Source organism: Phasianus colchicus, chromosome 12 (genome assembly GCF_987193195.1).
Source record: "Phasianus colchicus chromosome 12, bPhaCol1.hap1.1, whole genome shotgun sequence".
Classification (NCBI taxonomy): Eukaryota; Metazoa; Chordata; class Aves; order Galliformes; family Phasianidae; genus Phasianus; species Phasianus colchicus.
In genome coordinates, this window is record NC_143447.1 from 6,190,833 (window position 1) to 6,216,500 (window position 25,668).

At 37.0% G+C, this 25,668-nt stretch overlaps 2 protein-coding genes across 25 annotated transcripts in view; one reads left to right on the top strand and one right to left on the bottom strand.

Moving 5' to 3' along the window:
• The window catches only part of APBA2 (amyloid beta precursor protein binding family A member 2), a 90,244-nt gene that overhangs the window by 52,932 nt on the left and 11,644 nt on the right, over nucleotides 1–25,668 (top strand). For 2 of the 3 annotated variants that reach the window (XM_090148757.1, XM_090148756.1), the window contains 7 exons: nucleotides 6,849–6,929; nucleotides 8,191–8,227; nucleotides 13,846–13,991; nucleotides 14,875–14,910; nucleotides 16,494–16,580; nucleotides 21,989–22,174; nucleotides 25,434–25,613. In XM_090148757.1, coding sequence (XP_090004883.1) covers nucleotides 6,849–6,929; nucleotides 8,191–8,227; nucleotides 13,846–13,991; nucleotides 14,875–14,910; nucleotides 16,494–16,580; nucleotides 21,989–22,174; nucleotides 25,434–25,613 — 753 coding nt within the window. The remainder of the gene's footprint in view (nucleotides 1–6,848; nucleotides 6,930–8,190; nucleotides 8,228–13,845; nucleotides 13,992–14,874; nucleotides 14,911–16,493; nucleotides 16,581–21,988; nucleotides 22,175–25,433; nucleotides 25,614–25,668) is intronic. The other variant, XM_031616447.2, reaches the window with a different exon arrangement.
• Nucleotides 1–25,668, bottom strand: part of ENTREP2 (endosomal transmembrane epsin interactor 2) — a 170,358-nt gene that overhangs the window by 28,397 nt on the left and 116,293 nt on the right. For 10 of the 22 annotated variants that reach the window (XR_016470317.1, XR_016470316.1, XR_016470306.1 and 7 more), the window contains 4 exons: nucleotides 24,469–24,499; nucleotides 19,963–20,009; nucleotides 14,124–14,166; nucleotides 12,934–13,088 (listed from right to left, as the gene is read on the bottom strand). The exons of 1 other annotated variant lie outside the window; for it this stretch is intronic. The gene's annotated coding sequence lies outside the window, so the exon portion shown is untranslated. Of the gene's footprint in view, nucleotides 1–7,502; nucleotides 7,655–8,746; nucleotides 8,790–12,863; nucleotides 13,089–14,123; nucleotides 14,167–14,933; nucleotides 16,047–19,347; nucleotides 20,010–22,650; nucleotides 22,925–24,468; nucleotides 24,500–25,668 lie in introns of those variants that run through there. 11 more of the 22 variants (XR_016470310.1, XR_016470304.1, XR_016470313.1 and 8 more) reach the window with 9 other exon arrangements.

Here is a 25,668-nt window from a genome sequence, read left to right on the forward strand (position 1 = left end):
GGAAAAAAAGTAAAGTAGTTCCTCATGTAGATATCTGGGAGCATAAGCATCCATTTCAGCACTGTATGAGGAGATAAGGCAGCAGGGTGAGCAGACATGCTCCTAAAGGAGATGGAGAAGAGCTTCTGTGTCTTCACTAGGGAGAGGGGCACATAAGCCCTTAAGTCCTGAAGGTGTGAAGTATGGACACACAAAGGCTGGCAAATGAAGACACAAGTGGACAGACATCCCCCTTGACCCCTTCCAAGTCTCCAGGGATATAAAGGAAATATTTAAAAGAACATTAAATAATCTTTGGCAAGTATCATCTGAATGTATTTATAAGCTAAGCATTATCTTGCTGTGGTCTGTTCACTCGCTGTAGGATGCTCATCCTCAGCTCTTTCTAGAAATCAGGCTAGATGGAAGGCACCATTCCTGCCAAGATGTGTTTTGCACTTAATAGTTCACTAAATGCCATTAGTTTGAGGTTTGGGTGCACCTTTAGCACCGGCATCAGACCTCACAGTTTGGAGCATGTAAGATTTTCTGTTTTTCTTCTGAGGCATTCAGATCTTCTAATACTCACTATAAAATGTGTAAGAGCTGGACACAGTTACTGAACTTTATACAGGAAAGCGTCTCATTTGTGTAAGCAAGGTAGTAATGATATTATTTACAATAAATCAAATTAATCTAGAGCAAAATGAGAAAAACCCAAGGCTGCTGGTGCTAGGTTTTCATGCTAGACCTCTTGCCTAGAAGATTCTTGGATTTGTGGTCTTACTTAAATGTTGATTATTTATAAGTGCATCTCACAGTACAAAATACTGTGGCAAGAGGTAGGAGGTGGAAGTTTATGCACTGCATATGGAACATTAATGCTGCAGTTCTTTAAGTGTGAACTTGGATGCTTTTATTTTAAACAAAAAAGCTACTTGAATGTGTTAGGTTTTTTTTTTTTAATGTATAAGCAAACAAACATGCATAAAAGCACAAATGCACTGTCTTTAGTGGTTTCTCCCACAGCTGACTATACCATATATAAAATCTTAGGTTAGTTTCCAGCAACTGAAATTGATGTACAGAAGAAAAGTTATTTATATGTTTAGGAAATGTATCAAGTCACTCTTTAGAATAAGCGCTAATAGCCTTGCATATCAAGCACTGAACAGTAAAGCAAAAAAAGAAAAAAATCACAACTAAAAACCAACACCCAGTATTTTAAAAGTTCCAGTAGGCAAGTCTGCTTTTAGCAACTGATCTCCAGAAGACATCCGAGAAAGACCCAACAGTCTACAGATCTGCAAAATGAACACAGTACCTCCGCACACAGTATCTATTCTGCGTACAGGTCAGCCTCCAGCTGTAAACACATATACTCAACCTTGAAAACTTGCAGATACGATATATTCACTGTATGAACCTCTCTCTTTAAATATTTCTAGGAAAGCACAGAAGGATATCTGTACTAGAAAAGCCAGTGAGAAACCTGGCAAACCCAGGATACATTATATCGTATTTTTGCTGTAGCTTACTGCTTACTCAACTTTTGCATGTTTTCTACTTTACATTACAGAAGAGGCATTACATCCCTTAACATGAAACTGAATATTTGAGGCATTTTTATGACAGCCTTATGACAGTTTCCTCAAGCCAAGAGGTCTACACCTGCTCTGTTTTCCCCCTTGACATCTCAGATTGACCCAATTCATAAATACATCTGGCACATGAAGGGTTTTTAGTTGCTTTTTTTTATTTTCACTTGTAACTTCATTTTATGTTTGCTTCATGCACAGAAGCTGAATATGGTCACAAACTCTGGCATAGATTTTCTCTGAATTATGACAGCCTTTATTTTCCATTTGACTAAATTCAGAAGTCTGAACGAGGCAGTTCTTGACTCCCTTTGTAGAAGAATCAAACTGGATCAGATCGCTCCTACTAGGAACAGCATGTTTCTGATGACACATTAACCAAAGTGGCAGCTCAGTAAGGGTGTATTAAGCCAGTCTACCACACATTACCAGCACAGAATCATAGAATCGCCCGGATTCTAAGATTGGAAAAGACCATCAGGATCATCAAGTCCAACCATGACCTAACCACACTACCCCAGCTCTAACAACCGTCTGCTAAATCACATCCCTGAGCACCACATCCAAACGGTTTTTAAACACATCCAGGGATGGTGACTCAACCACCTCCCTGGGGAGCCTATTGCAGTGCTTAACAAGAAGCTGTAAAGAAGCTTTTCCTGATATCCAACCTAAACTTACCTTGGCACAACTTGAGGCCATTTCCCCTCGTCCTGTCACCTGCCACCAGTGAGAAGAGACCAACCCTGCTCTCTCTGCAATCACCTTTCAGACACTGGAAGAGAGCAATAAGGTCTCCCCTCAGCCTCCTCTTCCCAGACTAAACAGGCCCAGTTCCTTCAGCCTCTCCTCACAGGGCACATTCTCCAAGCCCTTCACAAGCCTTGTTGCCCTTCTTTGGACCTGCTCCAGCACCTCCATGTCCTTTCTGCACTGAGGTGCCCAAAACTGAACACACTACTCAAGGCGAGGCCTCACCAGTGCCGAGTACAGGGGCAGGATGACTCCCCTAGTCCTGCTCACCACACCATTCCTGACACAAGCCAGGATACCATTGGCCTTCTTGGCCACCTGGGCACACTGCTGGCTCATATTCAGCCAACTGTCCATCAGTACACCAAGGTCCCTTTCCATCAGGCAGCTTTCGGGCCACTCCTCCCCAAGCCTGTAGGGTTTTCTGGGATTGCTGTGACCAAAATACAGGACTCAACACTTAACCCTACTGAAACTCATACACTTTACCTTGGCCCATTGATCCAGCCTATCCAGATCTTTCTGTAGCACCTTTCTCCCCTCTTGCAGACCAGCACTCCCTCCCAATCACCTAACAGCCCCAACCATCTAACAGTGAATTTAGTTTAATAGAAATTACAACACTGTAACAGCAGCAGGACTGGTACAATGAAAAGATGTTACAAAAGGAAGAATGCTTACCCATCTCTGAAGATCTAGGCTCACAGAAGGACTCCCCAAAGAAAGGATCTCCAGCAAGAGATCCTTCCTCAGTGGCAGTCAGCTCTTAAATGAGGTCTAAGGGGTGGAGCCCATCATTATCTTCACCTGTGCTTCCAGGGCTGACCAGGTGCTCCATCAGTGGTTCAGGCCATGACTCAGCAGTCCCCATACAATCACTATGACAGGCTTATTACTAGGTTACCTCCCCTGATTCAAATCGATATTTTAGTTGCACATCGATAACTTTCTAGAGATAGCATTTAAATACCAGGAGAAAATTCCGTATAATGATAAATCACTTTCAGAAACCACCACTGGAGATCAAGAAGTTGAAACTAGAAACTGAAGTTTAGTGACATAACAATACCCACTTGCTTCATCTTTGCTCTAGAGATAAAAAAACATATCTAGACAAAAACATCTAGACCTGCTGGCTTACTCAGGCAACAGACAACTTTACAATCTAGTCAAGGCACTCATTGGAACCTACCATGAAACATTTCATTTCAAGATGCAAATTAGCTTTAGTGGATAAGCAGGTAGGTCTGTTTCTGAACACGTTACTTGATGCAGCATTTGAACAGCATTGCTAGTGAAGAGATTGGCAGGCGTGCCATAAGCTTAATTATTCAAACATTTAAAACACTGTAACATAACCTTACCCTGCCTTTGAGCTATACTCAGTGCTTGCTTTTCAACTCTTTACCAACAGGATTATCAGTTACAGAAAAGCTAATCTTTCATTCCTCTCTCAAATTATTACTCTAAATAAAGAAATAAAAGGAGACAAACCTGCTCTTTCCAGCAGAAAAATGCACATTCAGTGCTGCGTACCACAACAGCATTCAGGAGCACAATCTCAAGAACCACATAGCTGAAATGAGCTTCTAACTGAAAAGAAGTACAGCTTGCAGTGGATAAGCAATTAGTACGCTAAACATCAATAGCATTCATTCATTACCAACTTTAGCACTAGGTGGGACCCACAGAGGGCAAGGAAGGGTGATTACAAGGGGGTCGGATGGCCCTGGGGAGAGCAGCCCAGGTGACCCCAGGCTGGCAATCAAGGTGTGGGTGGAACCGTGGGTTTGTTTCTGCACCACCTGTGCTGCTGCTTCACTGACCTCGGTTAAGTAAGTGCAGTCTGGTCTTCCAGCCTCAACGTGACTCTTCCAGCTGCCTTATTTCTACTACATAATGCTGGATACAGCTTTGGTGCTCTCTCAGAGACATAAATGTCAGTGGCACCACACCCTTAATGTTCTGATAGTTGCTGGGTATCTCCTGTTCAGACTGTGTCACGGTTAGTGACACCCAAATGAGAACAACAGTGCCTTACAGTTATTTGAAACAGATTTTGCTCAAGGAAGAGTGAGTTGTTCTTAAAGTGGAGGTAAACATGTATGCAAGCAAAGCAACTCTGAACAGAACAAATTCCTTGAGCTCCTTTTCTACAAATTACGAATAAGGACACCTTCCTTATAGAAGTGAATGATCTCTCAAAAAAATGCATGTCTTCAAGTCTACCTTACAGTGTGTTTTTTCACTGTGTACACATGTATAGGTATGAAAAGATAGGGAAGTGCAGGATGTAAAATGATCTGTTACTCAAATGATTTGAAAGAGTAACAGCAGAATAGTTAGTTTAAATAAATATAAATCAACTAAGTCAAGGTAGGAAGATTTTACAATACCTTGCAAGTGTTTAGCTCAAACGTGCTTGGAAATAACTCAAGAATGAAATGTTATCCATGTATTTGGTGATAGTTTACAGCAAGGCTACATGGAACCTTCCTTGGAGTTATTATCAATGAGTATAATTGGAACTGTGATCACAGGGGCTGAGTCCATCTCCATTTAGGGTTTGTGACAGACATTTTTCAGTAATGTTTTAGAGAATCCAGTGTATGCTTAATAAAGCAGCCAACCAATTCTTTCTTGATATGCAGGTGCACTTTCAGCTTATTCAAGTGTGTGGTAATCAGAACTGACAGCGATTTAGAAGTATTAAAATTCTGTTGCACTGGATTTAATTTATTTGCTGTCACTCTTTTTACAGTTCAATGTATCTTCATTATGGCCATGTCATGTTTCTTGCTTAAAGCATATTTGGTCTAATCCCACTATTTTAGGGAATAATGTATGATTATTATACTATTATTATTAAAGCCCTTTGGGTATTTGTTTACCCATGTTAATGTATTTCACTGCTCTGCTCTGTATCAGTTCAGCCCTGCAGTATGATTAGATTTGTCTTGTCTCAAACAAAATAGCATTACTAAGCACACAAGGACGTAGTAAGCTTCTTAGCTACTGCAGCCATCTAGGCAGGGCACTGGTCTGCTTCCCCATGTCATGGTGCTCTGGGCATCAATCTGCCTCAGGTATTCTATTTCCCAAAACCTGTGCCTAGTACCTGGGTGAATTTTTTCCTTGTGTATGCTGTCTCACCTGAACATTACTGTTATGGAACTAGCAGTACTAATATAGCTGCTTCAGTCGCACATTTTGTTCAGCTGACAAAACATTACTCACAGGGAATAATTTGCCTAGAGACAAACATGGAGACATTCTTTGATCTACAGCTACGTATTGCATTTGAAAGTCAGTAGACAAGGAGTTATGTTCACAGGTAACTTTCATGCTGATGCTTTGAAATAATACTGGCTCAGCATTTTCCATTAGCACAACTGTTGGTACGGAATTGTATTTGTCCAGCTTTACAGTGACAGTGGCATTTAAGCACTCTTCTTTTACACATAATGGGGAAACATAGAAAAAGGGAAGTGAAATGTCCTTAACCATAAAAAATCAGGTTGGCTTTCCAGATTTCTAACAGAGAAACAGTGTCAGGAAAACTTCACTTTCTTGGCAGGTGTGGGACGTGCAGTCCCTGTACCAGGTGCTGGTGTTCTGTGACTTGTGTCAGTCTTGAGAAATTCTGCCTATGAGGACTTTGAGACTGAGAAGAAAAAGAGCATTCCCTGGTTTAAAAGACTCATTTTTTTTTCTCAAATACGTTCTTATATTTTCTCTTCTACATTTATTCAGAAGCCTGTAGCTGCTCTTCCAGCTTTCTGTAAGTGTGCTTGGCCCAAAAAGAGGGAGATACCATAAGGAATATCCCATGAACAGAGAATCCTAGAGTCAGTGCTGGGATACTTCTTTCCCAATCAGAGGTGCCATTAGGATGCTGTGATTTTGTCCAGTGCTGAGCATAAACACATTTTAAAATTCTGACTTTGGTTTGTGAACTATTTCAACATTTTGGTATTTGGTTTCATTTTATATGAAATATTTGCATTGAAATAAAGTCATCATGTTAATTTAAGTCAGTAGTGTTACTGCTGTTTAGTGGTAATTGAAATGCCTTAATTACATCTAAGTTGATCCTTTATTATAATTAAACACCTCAATGTTTTGATATTATTCTCATATATATTAAATTAAAATAGGAAATTTCAACTACTGTATCATAATATACTTCAGTATCAATAATGATATTGATTGTATATAAATAACTACACAGAATAGCTTCATGACAAATGACTGCTTGTCACAAAATAACAGAGAAAATGCTACATACTGTTTCATATTTTAAAGCTTTATGCATTTTTGTTAGGATTTTCTGAATGTAATTTATTCTTTCCTCGTATAACTTTTGGTTGAAACTTAAATAATTCTTTTCAGCTGAAATAACATTTTCTGATGAAAATTTTCTGATTATCCTTGCAGACTATTGACTTGAAATCTCCTTTGTTTTTAAGCTTTTCAGAAGACAAAAGGATTTCAAGTCCTTTCTCTCTTTTTTTACAGATGTGCAATGGTTTAGAACAGCCAAGGAAGCAGCAGCGTTCTGACCTCAATGGCCCAGTTGACAATAATAACACACCTGAGGTAGGTGCTGTGGGCCATTCTGCTGGTTGAGCTTCCATGAGGGAAAGCATTTACCAAACTGTTTGCTTTCTCCCTCTCACAAACACATTACATGAACTCTTTCTTTTCCTGAACTGACAATAAATTCTGCAACTGTGTATTCAGATCCTTAAACCATACCCATGAATTAGTTGCTACCACATTCATTTTATTTAACCGCAGTATATACTCAAGCCTAAAATTTTCTGATGACATAAAGAGAGAACATTTCAGAAGTTCCTTTTGTATTACTGAAGAGTAAAAGCAATATCAAAAAGAAGTTGGCTTATCCTTGTTTTCTTTTCCCCTAAAATGCCAGACTTTGAAACCAAAGGACTGCTTAATTCTCACAGTTCTTTAAATAATCCCTAATATGAAGCACCTCATTCAGTTCTGAGGGCTCAAATGATTCGGTTTTTTTAGTGGCCTCTGGGGTGAATGTGTCCCTGCTCAGTCAGCTGTGAAAAAGGCACAGTGATAGGCAGACCTGCTCTTGTCACTGAAGAGCGGAGCGCACAAGGCATCTAAGAATGCACAATGAGGTTATGCTTGAGGCTAGACACAATCAAGTACAATTCAGACTTAAAAGCAGCAATGAGTTTTCTCACAAACATACAACCATATTTACCTTGTTACTTTACTGAGGAGACAGACTTCTGAAGCCTTTTCTCATAAATAATCAGCCCCTTTCCTGGAAACAGCAGTGCCTGAGGAGGCCAACATAAGACAAGTAAATGGCAAGACTTGATCTGTTATTTAGAGTATAGACAGTAGTGGTGGACTTAGGTAGTGTGCAATCAGAGACAGTTCTTTTCATTCATTGACTAAGATTCTTGTTTTGTGAAACATTGTTAAATGTTCTTAATTGTAAATTTGGGATATTATGAAGTGTGATCCAGTGGATGAGTTACTGGACTGGGATTGGAATCTGTGGTTTGTATTGCTCATTTTGCAGCTGACTTCATTTATTTCCTCACACCCCCTTATTTTTTGTATGATAGAACCTGCTTAAAATACTTCAAGATTCCAGGTAAACAGAACTACGTAACAGGTTGGGTTAATTACTATGATGCAATGTGTTTCATTGTTGCAAATAATGGCTATGCAAAAGTTATACAGAGAAAATTGTTTTTGTTTTTGTTTTTTTAAATAATAGTCAGCTGTTTCTAATATGAATTCACTTCAGTTTGTGAAAATTATTTCATTACATTTATACCATGTATTATTTTTTATTTTTCAACAGTCAAAGAAAGTGTCTTCCTTTCCAAGTTTTGTTGATGGTAAGTTTTGCATCATCCATAATTGAAGTATAAAAAAAACCAATACATTTTAAGTATCAAAATTCTTTAAAAAAAAGTCAAACCCAAGAGAAGCAGGTCCAAAGTGCAAAGAATAAACTGAAACCTATTTCTGTTCAGAATACACTACGTATGGAAATATTTAATATTCTTAAACATATCTATGACAAGGAGAGATAACGATGGTAAGAGGGGGAAATGGAGCAATGGGCAAGACTAAATGTAAGGATGGAGACAGCTACGAACCTGGAGAGAAAATGGCTGAAAATAGTGGGTCCTATCAGGGTAGAAATTTATGGAGGTAGAAGAGCACCCTGCTCTCTATTGCTTTGCACAGAGAAAGGAATCATGCAACTGAACTGTTCAGAGTCCTTATGTCATTTTGAAGTGATGCCTATATTGAACTTTGAGAATCTCAGTTGTAGGCACAAATGGGAGAGGATTTCTGAATCTGAGAAAAAATTAGCAATACAAAATGGAGAAAAGAAGAACCATACACACCTCTGTTTGGCAGAACCACATTTTCATGTATTTCTTCAATTGTCTGTCAACCAAAGAGTGATAATGATATTCAGTACAATCCCATTTTATATCTGTTCACCTTCTTGTTTTAATAAATTGACTTTTCTCCAAATGAAAAAGAAGTAATAGCAGTGCAGAAGAAATTGAAGAGCTTTCTATGGGGAAAATATACCGAGCCCCACAGCTCTTTCTACAGAGGAAGTGTCTACATCATAAAGCAAGTGAAGGCAGTAGGAGGTTGCTAAGGATTTGACTCCTCTGCTCTGACACACGTTTCCCTACAATGTGAACCATAAATGAAGGTTAAATCTTTATTTCTGATGCCATTCCCAAATAAAGGAAAAGTTACTGTGGCTTAGAACAATATTAAAATGTTCAATGTGTTTTTCACCTATTCCCTGATCCTGTCAGCTTGACTAGCAGCTTCTAATCATTTCCTTGAAGAGCTAGAGCAAATGGAAAGTTCAAAGACAGCCCTATTTACACAATTGACATCTGACAGAAACTACACATCACGCTTGGCATACACTGGCTAACAGGTCCTAAATAGAAGTAAATTAAATGCATTTCCCAAAGGCAGGAGAGACAAGTCAGCAAGCTGATCCTCTGTAATAAGCGTCTACTGAGTGTATGGTGGACAATTATAATGGGAGGGCAGCACTGGTGGAGCTTTAAAAAGTAAAAAAATTATCCCTAACAACACTGGCAGAAAAAACTATGCTTTTTATTTTACTGGGGCAAAAAGGTTACATTTTTCTCTTTTTAAACCATTCAGCTCTCTATTGGAAGGGGGTTGGTATACTCTTTTAGTGACAGAGGAGTCTTTTTTAGTTCAGTCTTTCTGCTGTCTCTGATTTTTTTTCTCAAGTAGCACAATGTGAGGGCATAAGCCATCCATCAGGCTTTTCCTATTGCAGGTATTACAGAGCACTGTCTAATAGAAATAAATGTAGCTTACTAGGAACTTGTGAGCAGTGGGATTGGACTTGGTGATCCCCAGAGGTCTCTTCCAACCCCTGCAATTCTGTGATAGCTAATCTCTGCTTTCTGAACCCCAAACCCACTCACAGTTCTCATAATTAATTTGTATATTGTGTCCCAAAAAGAATGGGACATCTCTGCACATTGAAAAAGAATCTGTCAGCTAACATCCTTGTTCTTGATGGCACCATAACCATGTTCCAGTCATCATTCAGCTGTCAAGGCATTTAACATTCAGAATGACTCCTCAGCTACAATAGCTGTATCTGTATCTCTGTACATTCATTATGGTTTTGCATATGAAGTATGGACATAAAAACAAATTAGATAGCTGGTGCAAAAAATAGAGGAGATGTGTGTCTTTGCTACTGTAGTTGTTTTGGTAGTTGTACCAGTATGTGCTTGTAGTGGTAATTTGTGCAGCATTCAGGAATTTTGCTTTTTTTCCACCCTATGTTTATCCTGTCACCTTAAATCTCATTTCCCTTGCAGTGTCTCAACCAAGATGAAATAGCGAAATAAGCTAAAAGATGGAATTTGTAGATAGACATTCTGCAAGGTGACATGTGCTCTGTGGCCATTTATGCCTTACCGAAAGTCTTTCTGCTGCACTGCCACACATCCTAAGGTCTCAGCAACTTCACGGAGCACAGTGGTTCTCAGCAGGCAGCTGACGATGCTTCAGTGCTTTGGGTGTAGTCCCTAATACTCTCTGAATCTTTGGTTTACACATGATTTTAGATAAATATAAAACGTATGATCTGAAGACCTAATTAAATTCAGTTACGTTGCATTATTGAATTTTTTTCTTAAAAGTAATTAATAAGTTAATTTAAATATTTTTAGAGTCTCCTGTTTTGGTTTAGAAATAATTAATATACTCACTGTATTATTAGTTCAGCAGAAAATCAAGTAATCTCTATTGCCTTCATATGGTACAGAAATTTAAATTTTACAGAAGAAGTTCTGTAACTTTTAAAAATATCTACAACCAACATAAAATTCCAGTCTTCAACATCCAGATGTCTTTCTCCTTCCCTTCCTTATCAGTAAGCCTTACGCATACGTACAGCCAAGGGCACGCTTTTATGAGCTGGGATCTCAGCCAAGTCTGTATTTTTATATTCTTTAACCATCACAGATAAGGAAAGAAAATACTCAGGTAACCCAGTTTGACCCTGGCAATTTTCAATACTATTCCTTACATCCTTCCAACAGATGCCTTAACCTATCTGACAGTACCTTCCACTTCTCTCACGATGGGAAGTGTATGTTGGAAATGTTTTCTGCCCAGCATGCTTGTGATTTTGGTGGGTTTTGTTGTTGATTTTTCTTTTTTTTTTTTTTTTGGTACTATCTGTTGTTATAAGCATTCTGTACGAGCTGTTATACTTAATGCAGCAGAATTTGTAACTACTATAATAATTCTGCAAAAAGCACTAATTCTAACTCTGTGAGGAGATGATGAGACTATATCCAACAGAAAAATTTTTGAAGAATCAAAATAAATAAAATTAGAACAACAGAACTGCTTAAAAGCCCAGGGTTTTTACATTTTCAAGAATTTTGTGGACAATCTTCTTAAAACTACTATTGCTGGCACCAAACTACCAAAATATGAGAAGAATTTGTTCTTTCCTTTGTAACGCTCATTAATTTCACAACCCCATAAGCTACATGCACTGAGTTTCATGCACTGAGCTGCCAATAGCATATGCATACAAACAGGTCTCTAAATTTGTCTTTGAAAGGCCTCTGACACAGCCAGCAGTCAATGACAAAAATGTCATATTCAAAGATCTAAAAGGCACAAATTTAACAAAAAAAGAGCTAATTTCACATTCTTGAAAACAATCAGAACAGAACACAGGCCTTCCTAAATTCAGCCAGATGGGGATGGGATGGGGAGGAAGTAATTTAGGGACCGAGATCTTTTTAAATAACCACTATCTTTTTTTCTTATTTTTGTTGACAAGTTCTGCAAGGAGATAGAATTTTGGTCCTTGCTTGATGCAGTAGTTCTATATTAGAATTTGTATCAAGCATTTCAGTTTTATTTGTCTTTATGCATACAAAATATTTCAATAAAATGCATCTAAATTAACTGCCAGCAGAGGTTAGTTAAACTGATTTAAACATTATGTGGGTAAGTGTATTTCAGAGTTAACGCAGCCCTGATTTAATTTAGCCTGATTTACTTAGCCTGAAGTGAGTGAAGGTAAACCAAATTAAAGCCACTTTAATTTTGAATGATGGTATTGATGCAGGTATCTAATGAAATTTTGCTAACCAGCATTAAAATCACATCTTTAATTTTTTTTTCTCTTTGCTATCTGTGAAGCAAGATATCAGTGTGATGCAGTATGGATATATTTTTTGCTTGCTGAAAGAGGTACAGATTTACAAAACTAAGTTTTAGGCCTGAAAGGATGTCTGAATGACATCATCATAAGAGCTACCATGAAAAATGCATCACTTGCCTGCTGAAAAATTTAATGGTGCACAGTCGTAAACAAACAGAATCAGAAATACAATCAATGGAGTTTTGTTGGAATTATCTTTTTTTTTTTTTTAAATTATGTCATTCAGTGAATTATCACTACAGGAACAAGGATCGCTTTTTGAGATACTGAAAGACTTGCTCTTAATGCTAACATGACATTTTAAATTATTAGGTTCAGAAGGATTTTGTTGAGGTTTTTCACATTTTTAATGTAAATCATCTGATTTTAATGAAGACCCAAATCATTACTGGATTTATATGGATTTGACCTAATGCAGAATATGTCTAACTGTGATATATATCTGTATTTTTGAGGCTTGAAACTGAAGTGTTTTCTAGGAAAACAAATAGCTCTATTTTGAGTATTTTTGGTATAAATAAAAAGGCTCTTATTTATATGTGTACGTATACATATTTTTAATACTGAATTACGAGGACTGGTATGTTTTGCAATGGTTGATATTTCCAGCAAAGGAATGTGAAGCTTGCATGGAAGTACAGGAGGCTGCAATACTGGCTGCGGAAGAAAGTGACTTCTTGCAATCAAGATTATTTACTATTGGAACACTTTTTCTAAATTACAACAGGAAAATGAGGGGTAGGATTACTCACCAGAAGATATATCTGCAAACCACTGTTGAGTGGTATAACATGCTTTCTGTTTTTTCTCCTCAGTATATTCATTTTCCACAACCATTTGCTTATAAAGGAATCACAAGTCCACAGTACAATAATTTTTTTTCTTAATTGCCATTTCCATTCAGTGTTGCTTTTTCCTCACACATGAGATTGATGTACATCAAGAAAACGTGGTAGCTGCTTGTCAAGTTGGCAGAGCTGAAAGAAAATTTCTTTAAAAAAAACTCTTGGACAACAGAAAATATTTGCATTCTAGGGATTTCAGATTCTGGAATGGCTGTGCTTATGTGTTGATCTAATAAAGCTAGATGTAAAGCTTAACAGCTGAATAAAGAGGGTGATGAGCATAGTCCCAGTAAGAAGTAAATGCTGTCCTTTATTCTTGTCCCTGTCCCCTCTTCTTCATCTTTGGAAAGAAACAACTTGGGTAAGGTTCTAAGATTTACTCATCACAAATCACTCCATAATGAATATTAAGCATATGCAAAGGTATTTTGCTGAATGAGGTTTAATATTTAAGGAATACTAAGTTCCACTATTTCCTTCTCTTTTTTACACTAATTCTTTCCTAATCTTTCCATGTGTTTCATTTCCGTAACTGCCTTACGTGACTTCCCTGCTTTCAGGGGAAAAGGCTGTCTGACTTTGCTGGTGCTATTGCTCAGACTGTGAGGTTTTCATTCTGCTTTGTTCTGAAGCGTTTCTCCAGCTTTCCATTTTATACAATTGGTACCAGACTAATGACTGTATTTTTCTGTTGCTTCTTGAATTTAGGCCTTACACATTACATATGGCATCAAGATGCCTACTTATGTTGTCATTTCCCTGAATTTTAACTGTTAGGTTTCACGCTGAAACAGAGCACATCCTTCTCCCAAACATTAATAGCCTTAATTCAGTTTCTCATCTCTCTATCCTCTTCTGAGACACAGTAACTGTAAACCTGCCATGTCAGTTCCAGGACCTTGCGAACCTGAAGACCTCATTGATGGAATCATCTTTGCAGCCAATTACCTGGGCTCTACACAGCTGCTCTCTGAGCGCAACCCTTCCAAAAACATAAGGATGATGCAGGCTCAAGAGGCAGTGAGCCGTGTTAAGGTAGGGGATTTTTACGGTTTGCAGAATACTCTCTGGTACTTTGACAGCTGATCTCTAAACATGATGAGATCCGCAGCTTCAAACCTACTCTGAAGTGCATTTCGGTGAGTACAGACCTAGTACAATACATACCATAATTTTCCAGTGCTTGTCATGAAGAAACATACAGCTTCTCCTAGGAACAAAATATAAATTACTCCACGGTCTATTCCAAATTGTTTGAAAGCTGTATGAAGGATTTATATATTAAAGACAAATGGCAGACTGTAATTAAGAAATATTCCAGTGACCAATGGATGTTTTCTGACTGTGTTATTAATTCCTTTATTAAAGATTGTGAAAATGACTCTTAGTACACTGAATTATTTCTAATTTTCAAACCTTTGAATTTCTATTTACCCTTTTGTGAAGTCTGCAGCAATAACAATCCCAACCTGCCAGGTACACTTGACTACTTTGGATAGTCACTGAAGGAACTTAAGTTATGTTTTGTATGACAATTACATTTTGGACATATGACTAATATTACTATAATATTAATAGAAAAAATTGAATTTAAAATAGTGCATGTACTGTCAGTTTAGAATGCTGTATATTTAGCAGGATAAATGTTATGAGCAGCTGTTAACAGACAACACTCTGATATTTTTTTTTGTAATCAATCAACAACATGCATAATGCCATTAAATCCAATTATGCTCCAGAACAGCATAAGATATAGACAGTCCTTTCCCTCTCGCACATCCTTCTCCCACTGGCCCCAGATTTTTAATTTTCAGCAGTCTGGATTCATAGTCAAAAGGTTTCCCTGACTTCACACACTGTCTTTTCTCTTTTTTTGTGTGTACATCTGTCTGCATTCTTTTTTTATGCTACTCTTCAGAGGATGCAAAAGGCGGCTAAAATCAAGAAAAAAGCGGTGTGTAAACTGTTTTTCTTGAATTCTAATGTTTACTTACATTTCTGTTGTATTTGTTCCTCACAGAGCATTGTGTCTTTCATTACGGGTGCTCATAAAGTTGTCATTTTGATTTATTCTTTGTTAAGTAATAGAATACTGGATGGAATAAAATTAACTCATTTTCTTCATCGTTCACTTGCTAGAGTGCCTGTCTGCTGCTGCTCTTCTGTTTAATATTTCTGATTTGTTTAGTCCAGATATACGGTCATTGTTTTCCAGGAGACTTTTTAAATGTAATCCTTATTTGTATTTTGCCAGCCAAAGCAATTAGGTCTGTTTTCTATGCCTATGACTTACGTATATTTGCTAAAATATTGTCAATACTTAAAAAACAAATGAAGTACATTAACCAAGTAGTAGCTGGAGCAATTCAAGAGACATTTCACCTAGTCAAAAATATACATTAGTTAACTAACTATATTTAACAAAAATATCACTGAAATTAATCTCCTTGTAACAATCATGGATAAAAAGCACAAGTAATCTCTGCCAAAGTGGATTTGTGCTGCTTTGTATTTTGCTGAAGTTAATTTAATTTGAATTAATATGAATGAATTATAGGCAGAGCTAAGCCTTTTTAGCTATAGAAAAGGATAGCAAATACATCACTCTTCCTTGCACCATGTCATCAAAGAAACACAGTTGTAATCTGGAGACTGATGCCTACATTTAGTGAAAGGTAATATGGTCTGTGGCCTTTTTATTCTGAGGCTGCTAAGATGGGTGCTGGTAAATATTGATTGCAAGGGTGCACTGTGGATAAACAAACAGCCTGGGGGAATAAATGGGTTCCTGCTGGGACTCAGAGTGTTAGGTAAGCTCTTGCATGATGCAGTGATGAGAGGCAGAAGCTTCTTTGCCACCTTCTCTTCTGTTGTCTCCCTGGCACAAAGCCAGGCCTCACACTTAAGAAAAAACACTTGTCATTATTCTGCAGCCCCACTTGCTCTGTGACCCTGTTTTCTTATGGTATATCATTTCCCTAAAAAAACACGCTTAGAATTTGAGGTCTCCAGTACACCTACCTAAAGGCTCTCTGTGCAGTAAGAGATGTTAGGTCAGCTCTCAGTTCTGTGTTTTCTACGAGAAAAAATCTAAAAAGAACACATCCAAACCACAGTATTGAGCATCATCTTGAACTTTTGTTTGTGAGCTAACTGAAGACAGCAAGGGTTAAGCAGCTGATGGAAGTCACTTTCTCAGTTCCAGTGCCTCAAGAACTGACGTGCATCAATAAGACAGTGGGGAAGAAACAGCCACATTGATTCTCCTGTTCTGGCTATTCATAGAGAATTATAGTACCTGAGCAGTCAATTCCAGGGGCTCTGAATATTCATTCTTAACCACAAGAGTACGCTTCACTCTTCCTATGCAGTCAATGCGTCCTTTGCATGTATGTAGAAACACCTTTGAATAGCTGTCTTTGTAGTGGTTTAACAATGCAATTGGCTCACATCACATTATGCTTGAAGTGATCTGTGAATTTGTCATTCTGAAGAGGAAATTAAAGTTCCCACTGTAACAAATTATCTGTCTTGTAGACTTCAGAAGGAGATTCCCAGGCCTTGACTGAGGTGGACCTGTTCATCTCCACACAGAGAATCAAAGTTCTAAATGCAGACACACAGGTAAGTTATGATTAAACATCTCCATGAATAACACTGACTATTTCAGAGCCAGTTTTTGTTAGTCTGCACTCATGTTATTACTAATGTGAAACTAATAAGTTTGGATAAATTTGCCGTTGAGAGAAATAGCACTGTTGTATCTTAGAAATATTACTGTTGTAACACTTGCCAATGACTGATTTTGCTTATTTGATGTGTGAGAAAATGTTTGAGATTGAGATCTATAATTCAATATAGGAAAAGATTTAAAATTAATTCAGAATGTGTGTCCCTGTGTCTCTGAAAGTTCCAGTACCTGCACTTAGGACCTAACAAGAAAGTCATTCACTCCTTTGACCAAGACATTCATATCTTGCCATTTAAAAAATTTAACCTACAACATTTTCATAAATCACATCTGTGCTACCATCTTCTTTGCCTACGGTAGATTACTGGTTATTATTCATATTAAAACAACATCCAAAGGCTGCAGCAATGATCAGCTTTATCTTCTAGGAATCATGTACGTATTCAAAAAGAGGCGATCTTTGTGAGAATTCTTTTCTTAAGGAATTGACCATTATTAACATATACTTTATACATGTTTCAGTGTTAAGTATCATCGTCTCACATCATCTCTTAGTCTACAGCCATGCTTACAGAAATATATTCAAATTTTCCTTCTTATGAGAGGCTTAGAGAAGGAACATTTTACTAATGTTTTTGCTCTGTTTTTTATTAAAAGTCTCCAATGTATACAGCTAATAACAGCTGAAAATGATAGATAAGACCTCCAGTTACAATAAAGAAACATTTAGAAAATATTTAATTATGTTAGATATATCGAAATTAGAGGGGCACAGGAAAATTCATCTTGTAATGTTCGGAAAAATCATTGAAACAATGTCATTAAATTGCTCCAATTATATTTTTGCAGAAATTATGAACATAGTTTTCAGTCTTTTTTTTTTTTTAAAGTAGCACCAAGAATTACAGAAAAGTTTAACTGTCAGAAAGATGCCAAAACAAACCAACCATTTGGAGAAAAGCAAGCATCAGACAGGTTTGTCAGAAGTAAATCATGTCAAATCAATAATTTTCTTCTGTGACAAGGGAATATGTTTGTGCACAGTAGAGAAGCAGCAACATCACCTACTAACTTGAATAAGGCTTTTAATTGCTGTCTCATATAACTTTTTCTAGATTATGTCATTTGGATAAAGGAGATACAAGCAGGCCAAACATTTTTCAGTGTACTTATTACTGATATGTTGCCACGTAGACAACAATATAAAGAGCAGAGGTGGACTCAAAAGCATGTTTTGATGTTCATGAAAATATGGAAGACTATTACAACTTGGAAGAGGGAACAGAAAATGGTTATTGAACTTTCAGCTTGGTTTATAAGATTCAGAGTTCAGAAATACGGTGGCTAAAGAAGAAAAGATTTTCAGTAAATACAATGCCTGCAAATGTAGCATTCTACATACAGGATTTTATGTTGTTTTTGATTACTGTATTATTTGTTCTACTAGCAAGGCAGACACCTACTTCTTCCTAAAATTTAAGATAGAGTTAGCATCTCTTAATGTGTGGGTAATTATAATATCTCCAGTAAAGTCCTTATTTTTCTTTTATCATAAGCAGATGTCCTTAACATGCCATGGAATGCCCAACGTATGGCACCAGATGCAGAACAGAACAAAGTATCTTGCTTGGCAGAACTATTTACAATCTGCCAACCATAATCAGTCCCAGTACTGCACTTCATTTATAATGTCCAATACAACTATTTGTTATGTCAGCCTTTTTTTGAACTCATGCATTATCCAAGAGCGTATCATCAAAGTTTGACAACTTTTTGCATTTGTGTAAAATAAAATGCTAGTAATTGTAAGTGTAAAGACAGCTAAACACAATTATTGATAAATTAACAGCTACATTTTGTTAGGAGGTAAAACAGGGAGTTGTCTCTGTTAAGCAAATGCTAGTCTTAATGTAATTCACCCTATCCCTTCCATCTTAAGCACTTCACTCTTAAAGTAGTTAAAGCCTGAATAGCAATTTAAAAAAAGATTTTAAAAGAAATCCTTTGAGGCACACCTCAAACATTTTGCCAGAGTAACTATTATCTTACTTCCCTGATTCATCTGAGATAACACTAGAAATGCATTTAAAATATTATTTACCACAAAGAATGGTGTCCAGTATGATCTGTTCAAAAAAAGCAATAGTGGGGTTACAAACTGTCTAGACATGCTTGGTGTTTTTTTTCTCTTTATACAGTGAGTCTTTCAGAATGCTGTAAGGAACTTTTTAATTCTGCTGTTGGCATGCTTTGCTTTTTTGGCCTGGTAATATTTTTTCAGAGCTCGTGAAATTTCTTGACTACTGTAATTATCATAGATCTACTTCAGCTGGTGTGGCAGCTGGCAGAGGCAGTCTGTTATTTCATGGCTTTATCAATCACATAAATCCTATATCTGCAGCATGCCATCCATGTTTTAATCCATCTGTAGTGCTGCACAGCTCGCATGAGGTAGCAGCCAATTAAAAATGCAACGTTCTCAGTTAAAAGATGATGTGCAGTAGGGCTGAATATGACGACTAGCACCATTAGGGTTATATTGCTCTGTCAAAATAAGACCAGCTCTGATGGCACTAAAATGGCCCCTGTGCTGCTTTTTAGTTCCCTGGTGTTTAGTTACTGAAAATATTCAGCCCAAGGTGACCACCACCTCCTTAGCAGACTTGGTAGAAGCATTCCTAAGTTTGGTCATATACCTACTTTGCACAAGAGCAGCTCTTTCCTGACTGCTGTGGATTTACATGCACAAAAGCAGCAGAAATATCAGCAGCCTTTCCCCTCTTCTTGCTTATCCAATGGAAAGAAGCTGGGAGTGAAACAACTGGGAAAGCTAGCAGACAAAAAGATACACAAATGACAACTGTATGCGCTGAGTCCCTGCTAGAGGATTGGTAACATAAAATCGTTTGGCTTCACAGATTGATTCCCACTGCCACAGAACTACTTCAAAGAATAATGCTTAGGCTTTCCTTCTGAGTTTCAAGGACAGCAACAGGGGATTCTAGGAGAGCTCCATGGAAAGAAAGGAGATTCTGTGTAAAGGAAAGGTGGACAGAAGTCAGAAAGAAGTCTTGAAAAAGACCAAGAATTTTTAAGGACAAATAAAAAGATAGGAAGAACTGAGTGGATGGTACTATAGACAAAGGATACGTGAAAAAATAAAGCGGATAGGCAGGGCAGAGATGGAGGGATTGTGGAAAGGTTAAAAAAAAGTGAAAATGAAATAAAGGTAATGGAAAATAGATTGGAAGGCATATGGAATGAAAGCAAGAAGTAAAGACTGATACACGTTTACAGTCATTATATAATATTTACCTTATTCCAAAATATGGGACGGAATGGGGGAATTACTGCTTTCACTCCTACAAGGGGAAAGTAAAAACAAAACCTCTGAGTAACTTCTGTGTGATGATAAACACAAAGGCTTTCTTGGCAGGTGAGATAAATGCCTTCATTTTCCCAGGTCCATTCACTCTTGTGAATATTGCAGGTATGATTACACCCTTACATATACTCATTGCAGACTGCTGAACAGCAATTACCTCTGCTGAGCTCCCAACATCGTGCTGAGAGATGTCCATTATAAAACATTTTTCCATACTGAAAGAGGTGTTATAAATCCTAATGAGCCCCTGCAAATCTTAGAGAGAACCCCCAACCATCTCTTAACCATCACCTCTTTTCATACTGTAGATATGAGCATAGAACATTTTCTTTTAAGACTGAGAAGAATCATTAAAATCATTTTATGGATAATGATTCTCTTAAATAAGACAGGTGGCTCTAAGAAACAATCAGCATTTTTCTCTGTCAAGTTAAATCACACTAAAATTCTTAATTACTTGTTGACTTGACACTCTTCTTCTGTTAGGCCTTAGAGATTTGTTCTACTAATGGTAAAGTAAAAGCTAGCTATTTATATAAGCGATGCTGATGCTTACATAAAACAATGAAAATTGTGTACTGTCTCATCTCTCAGTAAGGTTTGTTTTTTCTTTTTAAGGAAGATCAGATATCAAGAGAAACACTGCTATTGCTGACACACCAAGGAGGGTACATCAGTCATCTAATATGACTGAACTATGTAAAAACTGATCTCATGTTGCCCAGTAGGGTATTCAGATGTACACTGAGAATCACTAGCAATAAAATAAAATACACTGAATAAAAGAATAAAACTTCCTTGAAAACAGGGAAGTACCCTGCACACAATGAGAATGCACAACAGAGGAATTAAAAAAAAGAAAAAACAATACAACAACAACAAACCACACAAACAACAACCACCTGCCAAAAGTACAATACTCACAAAGAACTAATGAACCTATAGGTTTTTTTATCCTGTTTCTTCAAATTAGAAATATGTGTGCATATATATTCAAGCAGCTGTCAAAAGCAGTAGAGACAAAATCAGTCTTAGCCAAGACCAAAATATATTTTGGACAACAAGAAAACAATATGACATAAAACTAATAGAAATCATAAAGTAAAGCAAAACAAACAATTCAATAGTAAGTACTTCTGCATTCCAATTCAGGTAAAATTTGGTGCATGTTTTTAGTTATACACTGAAGGTCAAACGACTTCAGCTGGTTTGACCCATTAAACTATTATGTTTCTGTGTGTTTCCACTCTGAGCAATAAATAGGAAGTTTACTCTAAAAGTAATGCTTCCTCTTTATTTCTATGGAAACTACAAGAGATACAAAGAGCACAACAACACTATTTGATAGAGCAAATTCTCAGCTACAAAACACTCTTTCAGCAGAACCACCACCATTAGCTGTGCATGTTTGCCAGCAATGAACAGTATTTATAAAGAAAGAAAGTATACCTTTGCTGTATATAGGAAAACATTATCTTATATATTACTATTGTTGTAGGACATAAACAAAATCAATCATAATTAAAAGGTAATATTTTACATATAATTGCTACCGAAAAACATAAATACAAAAAAAAAAAAAAAAAATCAGGAAATTCTAACATTTTCTCATACTGAGATGACTGCTGAAACGTGTCCTGTCTCTGTGGAATGCATCTGCTTCATTTAGCAGAACAAACACAAAAGTGAAATGTGATTTTCCAACAGCATGAAATTGTTTCGAAAACATTAGTATAGATCGTTGTTACTGCTTTACCACGTTGCATCTGCTCAGGCAACTCTTTCACCAAAGCAGAACCATGAACATGTCTTCAGAGTTCATGCCCATGAACTGCGCTGGTATTGTCAGGTTGCCCACAGGAAGCAGAGCTGTAGTTCTTGTTATTCTCTCATCCAAGAGAGAAGATGCAGTAAAATAACAGCAGATATGAAAACGTTTCTCTTTGTGTTATGTAGGAAACAATGATGGATCATGCACTGCGCACGATCTCATACATTGCTGACATTGGTAACATTGTGGTTTTAATGGCACGACGCCGCATGCCAAGATCAGCGTCTCAAGACTGTATTGAAACAACACCTGGTGCCCAGGAAGGAAAGAAGCAATATAAAATGATATGCCATGTCTTTGAATCAGAGGATGTAAGTAAACTGAATTAAACCCTATTCAAAAAATGTGTCACTTCGAGAATGAAATTACATCTAATTTTTTGAATGAGTTTTTGTTGTCACTATTTTTTTTTCTGATTGAAGCTAGAGCTGATCTGGGGAAAAACAGTCCATATTCTTATGTTTTCTGTCTCCACAGTTATCTCAGTCCCAAAATATCTACTTTGTCTTATCAAATGATTACTGAATCATTTCTGTTCTTTCAGCAGTGCTTCTCCACCTGCCTTAGTTATCTTGAGTTGTCTGACCTTCCATGGCTAAAATGAATTCATGAGACATGAAATAGATCATCCTAGATTAGATTTCCTAGTCCAGCAGATTGCCAGATATGCAAGACTCCAAGTTGGGTGGCAATGGGGTGGAACCATTCTGGTTCTCTTTCAGACTGAAGCCAACTTGCAAAGAACATCTGCCAATTTGGCAACTGTGGTACAAGATGGCTTGCTTACCTCTGGTTGGTACATGCACTCCTTCTCAAAGATGCAACTCGGTCCTTTGATATTTAAGGACACATACATTCAGCTAATTTTTTCAGTTCTTTTTTTTTTTTTTCCATCCCAAGTGAAGATTAAGAAGTAGAAGTTTTTGAATAAATGCAGTGGAGCTAATAAAGTCTCTTTCTCTTTAGAAAAATGTTTCTCCACAACCAAAAGAGTTTAGTAGTTCTTCAGCAAAAGGCTATAAAGTACGTAGGAAGAACTCTCAACTATTGCTTCAGAACATCTGTGCAACAGAAAGGATAATTTCAGTCAAACTATGAGATTCAATTCCACGGCAGCTGTAAATTGAGTTTTACTAAGAAGTGCTTTAAGAAAGAAGTGGAGTGACTGCTTGAGAATTTAGGTTCTTTTGGTATTTCTGATGCAATTGAAAATTGGAAAAATGTACATGGAACCATTCTCAAAATAGGACTGCAGAACTAGTGGGTGCAGAAGAATTCTGTACATACCCGTTTCAGCCCTGTGAAAATTAATGGTGTGCTATGCCCTTATCTCTTATGGCAGGGGTAGATAACCTTGCTTTGTTGCCATTGTCTATCTACGTATTGTTTTGTAGCTAAATTGAAGATGCTCATGTCTAAAGCAGCAGACCTGAGAACTTCAATATGTATGGAAAAAAATACCAAATCATAAAAAAGAAGAGAGAAAATTTGTTACCTGTTTTTAATTGCAGAAGTTGAAATACAGGTATGAGTTACAGGCAGAACTAAACATTTCTGACCACCACTTTATAGGAACAGCTTTAAACATAATTTCTATCATACAAATTTTAAAATATTTTAAATATTCAGTCATAATTCTTCAGTCATAATTATCAGGTTGCACAGTTTGTGAGCTAAGCAACCATTTTCTTTATTTTAAAGCAATTAAGCTTGTGAAGGAGAAATGGGGCTGTCAAAAAGGTTGGAGCTCTAGACTGAGACTGTTCTCAGACCTATGCTTGAGCTCTGAAACTGCTCTGCTGTGGTCATCTTTTCAAGCAACTGAATTACATTATAAGGTATATATGTATATATTAGATATATATATATCTAAGCTGTGCACAATACTGAAGGCTTTCAAAAACATTCATAAAAATTTGCAAATACAGATGAAATTGAAATATGATTACTGTCTACTACTAGCAATAAGAATATGACATCCAGGCATGTTAGCTTTGAGAACGTGAATAAAAAAGTAATGGGCAGGAAAAGAAAGCAATTACATTGGAGTTAGTAAGTCGATAAGGACTGGTGATAAACTAATGATGGAATGAGACAGAAACATTCTTGATGACTTCTGCACAACTACAAACATCGTGGTATTGATTAATTATTCTTACAAGAGTTGAGATGTTTTAAAATGTGAAGGAATAGGAAGTGACTGGCCATAGGCTAAATATATCCCTCATTTTCCAGTCATGCAGATTGGTGCTTTTGTGTACTTCAGCACAGTTGATGTAATATAGCATCGAAGAAAGCACTGTTTCTCTGATAGGTAGAAAAGACTTAGATTTATGGTGTTGTCCAGAAAACCCTGTGCATCATACTGTACTTGGTATGGCCTACTGTCTAAGCCATTGCACTGCATTTCAAGAAGAGTTTTATAGTTTTCATTACGAGTATCTTTACGGAGTTATATTCTTCAGATCATTGGAAGTGACACTACTCATATTCTCTAATGACAGATTACAGTTCCTGAAAACTACAAATACATAAACCCCAACTTGGCATCTCCAGTGAGCCTGAGCTGGGGAAGGAAAAAAAGACCCAAGTTCCTTTTACTTACCCCTGCCTTTTTCTCAGTGTTCCATTGCCACCTAGTGGAACCAGAAAGTAAATGTTATGACTTCATTAGTTAATCTATGTGCAGTAAGGTAAATGTGCAAAGAAATCCTATCATTATCATCAAGTTCTGTCAATTTCTTGCTAATGCATACATATTTCTGGCACATCTAAATATCTGTAATGTTTGATTAACTGTACAAACTATACAGCCCACTTTAATGGGAAGTCATCTTGTATTACATAATATAGTAAAATCCATACCCGGATAAATGCTAAAAAAAAGTTAATAAAGATACTGGGAGTTTTGGGTAGTTAGCATGAGAAAGCTGTAGTCATGGCTCTGGCTATGCTCTTGAAAGCACCTCTCACTATTAGTGAAAAGGTGGTAACTGTAGATGTCTAGTGGCCAAGTAGAGCTATTACTGGTTTGCTGGGAACATGAGAGATGTCATAGAAGTAATGGGAGAGCAGATGTTTTTATTGAAACAGTGTCTTCAATTGTATAAAACCAAGATGAAAAAGCATCAGGTGACACTACAGCCAAAATCATTGGTGTGTACGTGTCCATGAAGTCATGTGAAAGCTTAGCAACAGCTCTCGTCATTCTTGTAAATACACTGTGGTGAAAAGCACAGCCTTTGATGGTGTTTTTCTAAAAACTGTTCTATATTGGTACAAGGCCACGTTTTCCAGTGCTTATTGGCACAGGGACATAAATAGCATGTGGCTGCTTGCTACTGCAATGTGTTCACAAAAGGAGCTCAACTTTTTTTTTTTTTTTAATGGAGTTTCCAATTTGATTTTGGATATAAGGCATTTTTTCTATACAACTGACCTTAAAGTGACTTTATATACATACTAACATAGCAATTTACAGGATTGTTTGACTTTGTCTTAAATCCAGTGTCTCTTGTTTCTTATTGTTTCAGACCTTTCCCTCAGCTCTTTTTTTATTTTATATTACAGGCACAGCTGATAGCTCAGTCTATTGGTCAGGCTTTCAGCGTGGCTTACCAGGAGTTTTTAAGAGCCAATGGAATTAACCCTGAGGATCTCAGTCAGAAAGAATACAGTGATATCATCAATACCCAGGAGATGTACAACGATGATCTCATACACTTTTCCAATTCAGAAAACTGCAAAGAGGTAAACTAGCTTTGGAATCTTCATTTCAGATTGATCTGTCTTTTTCAATGGAATG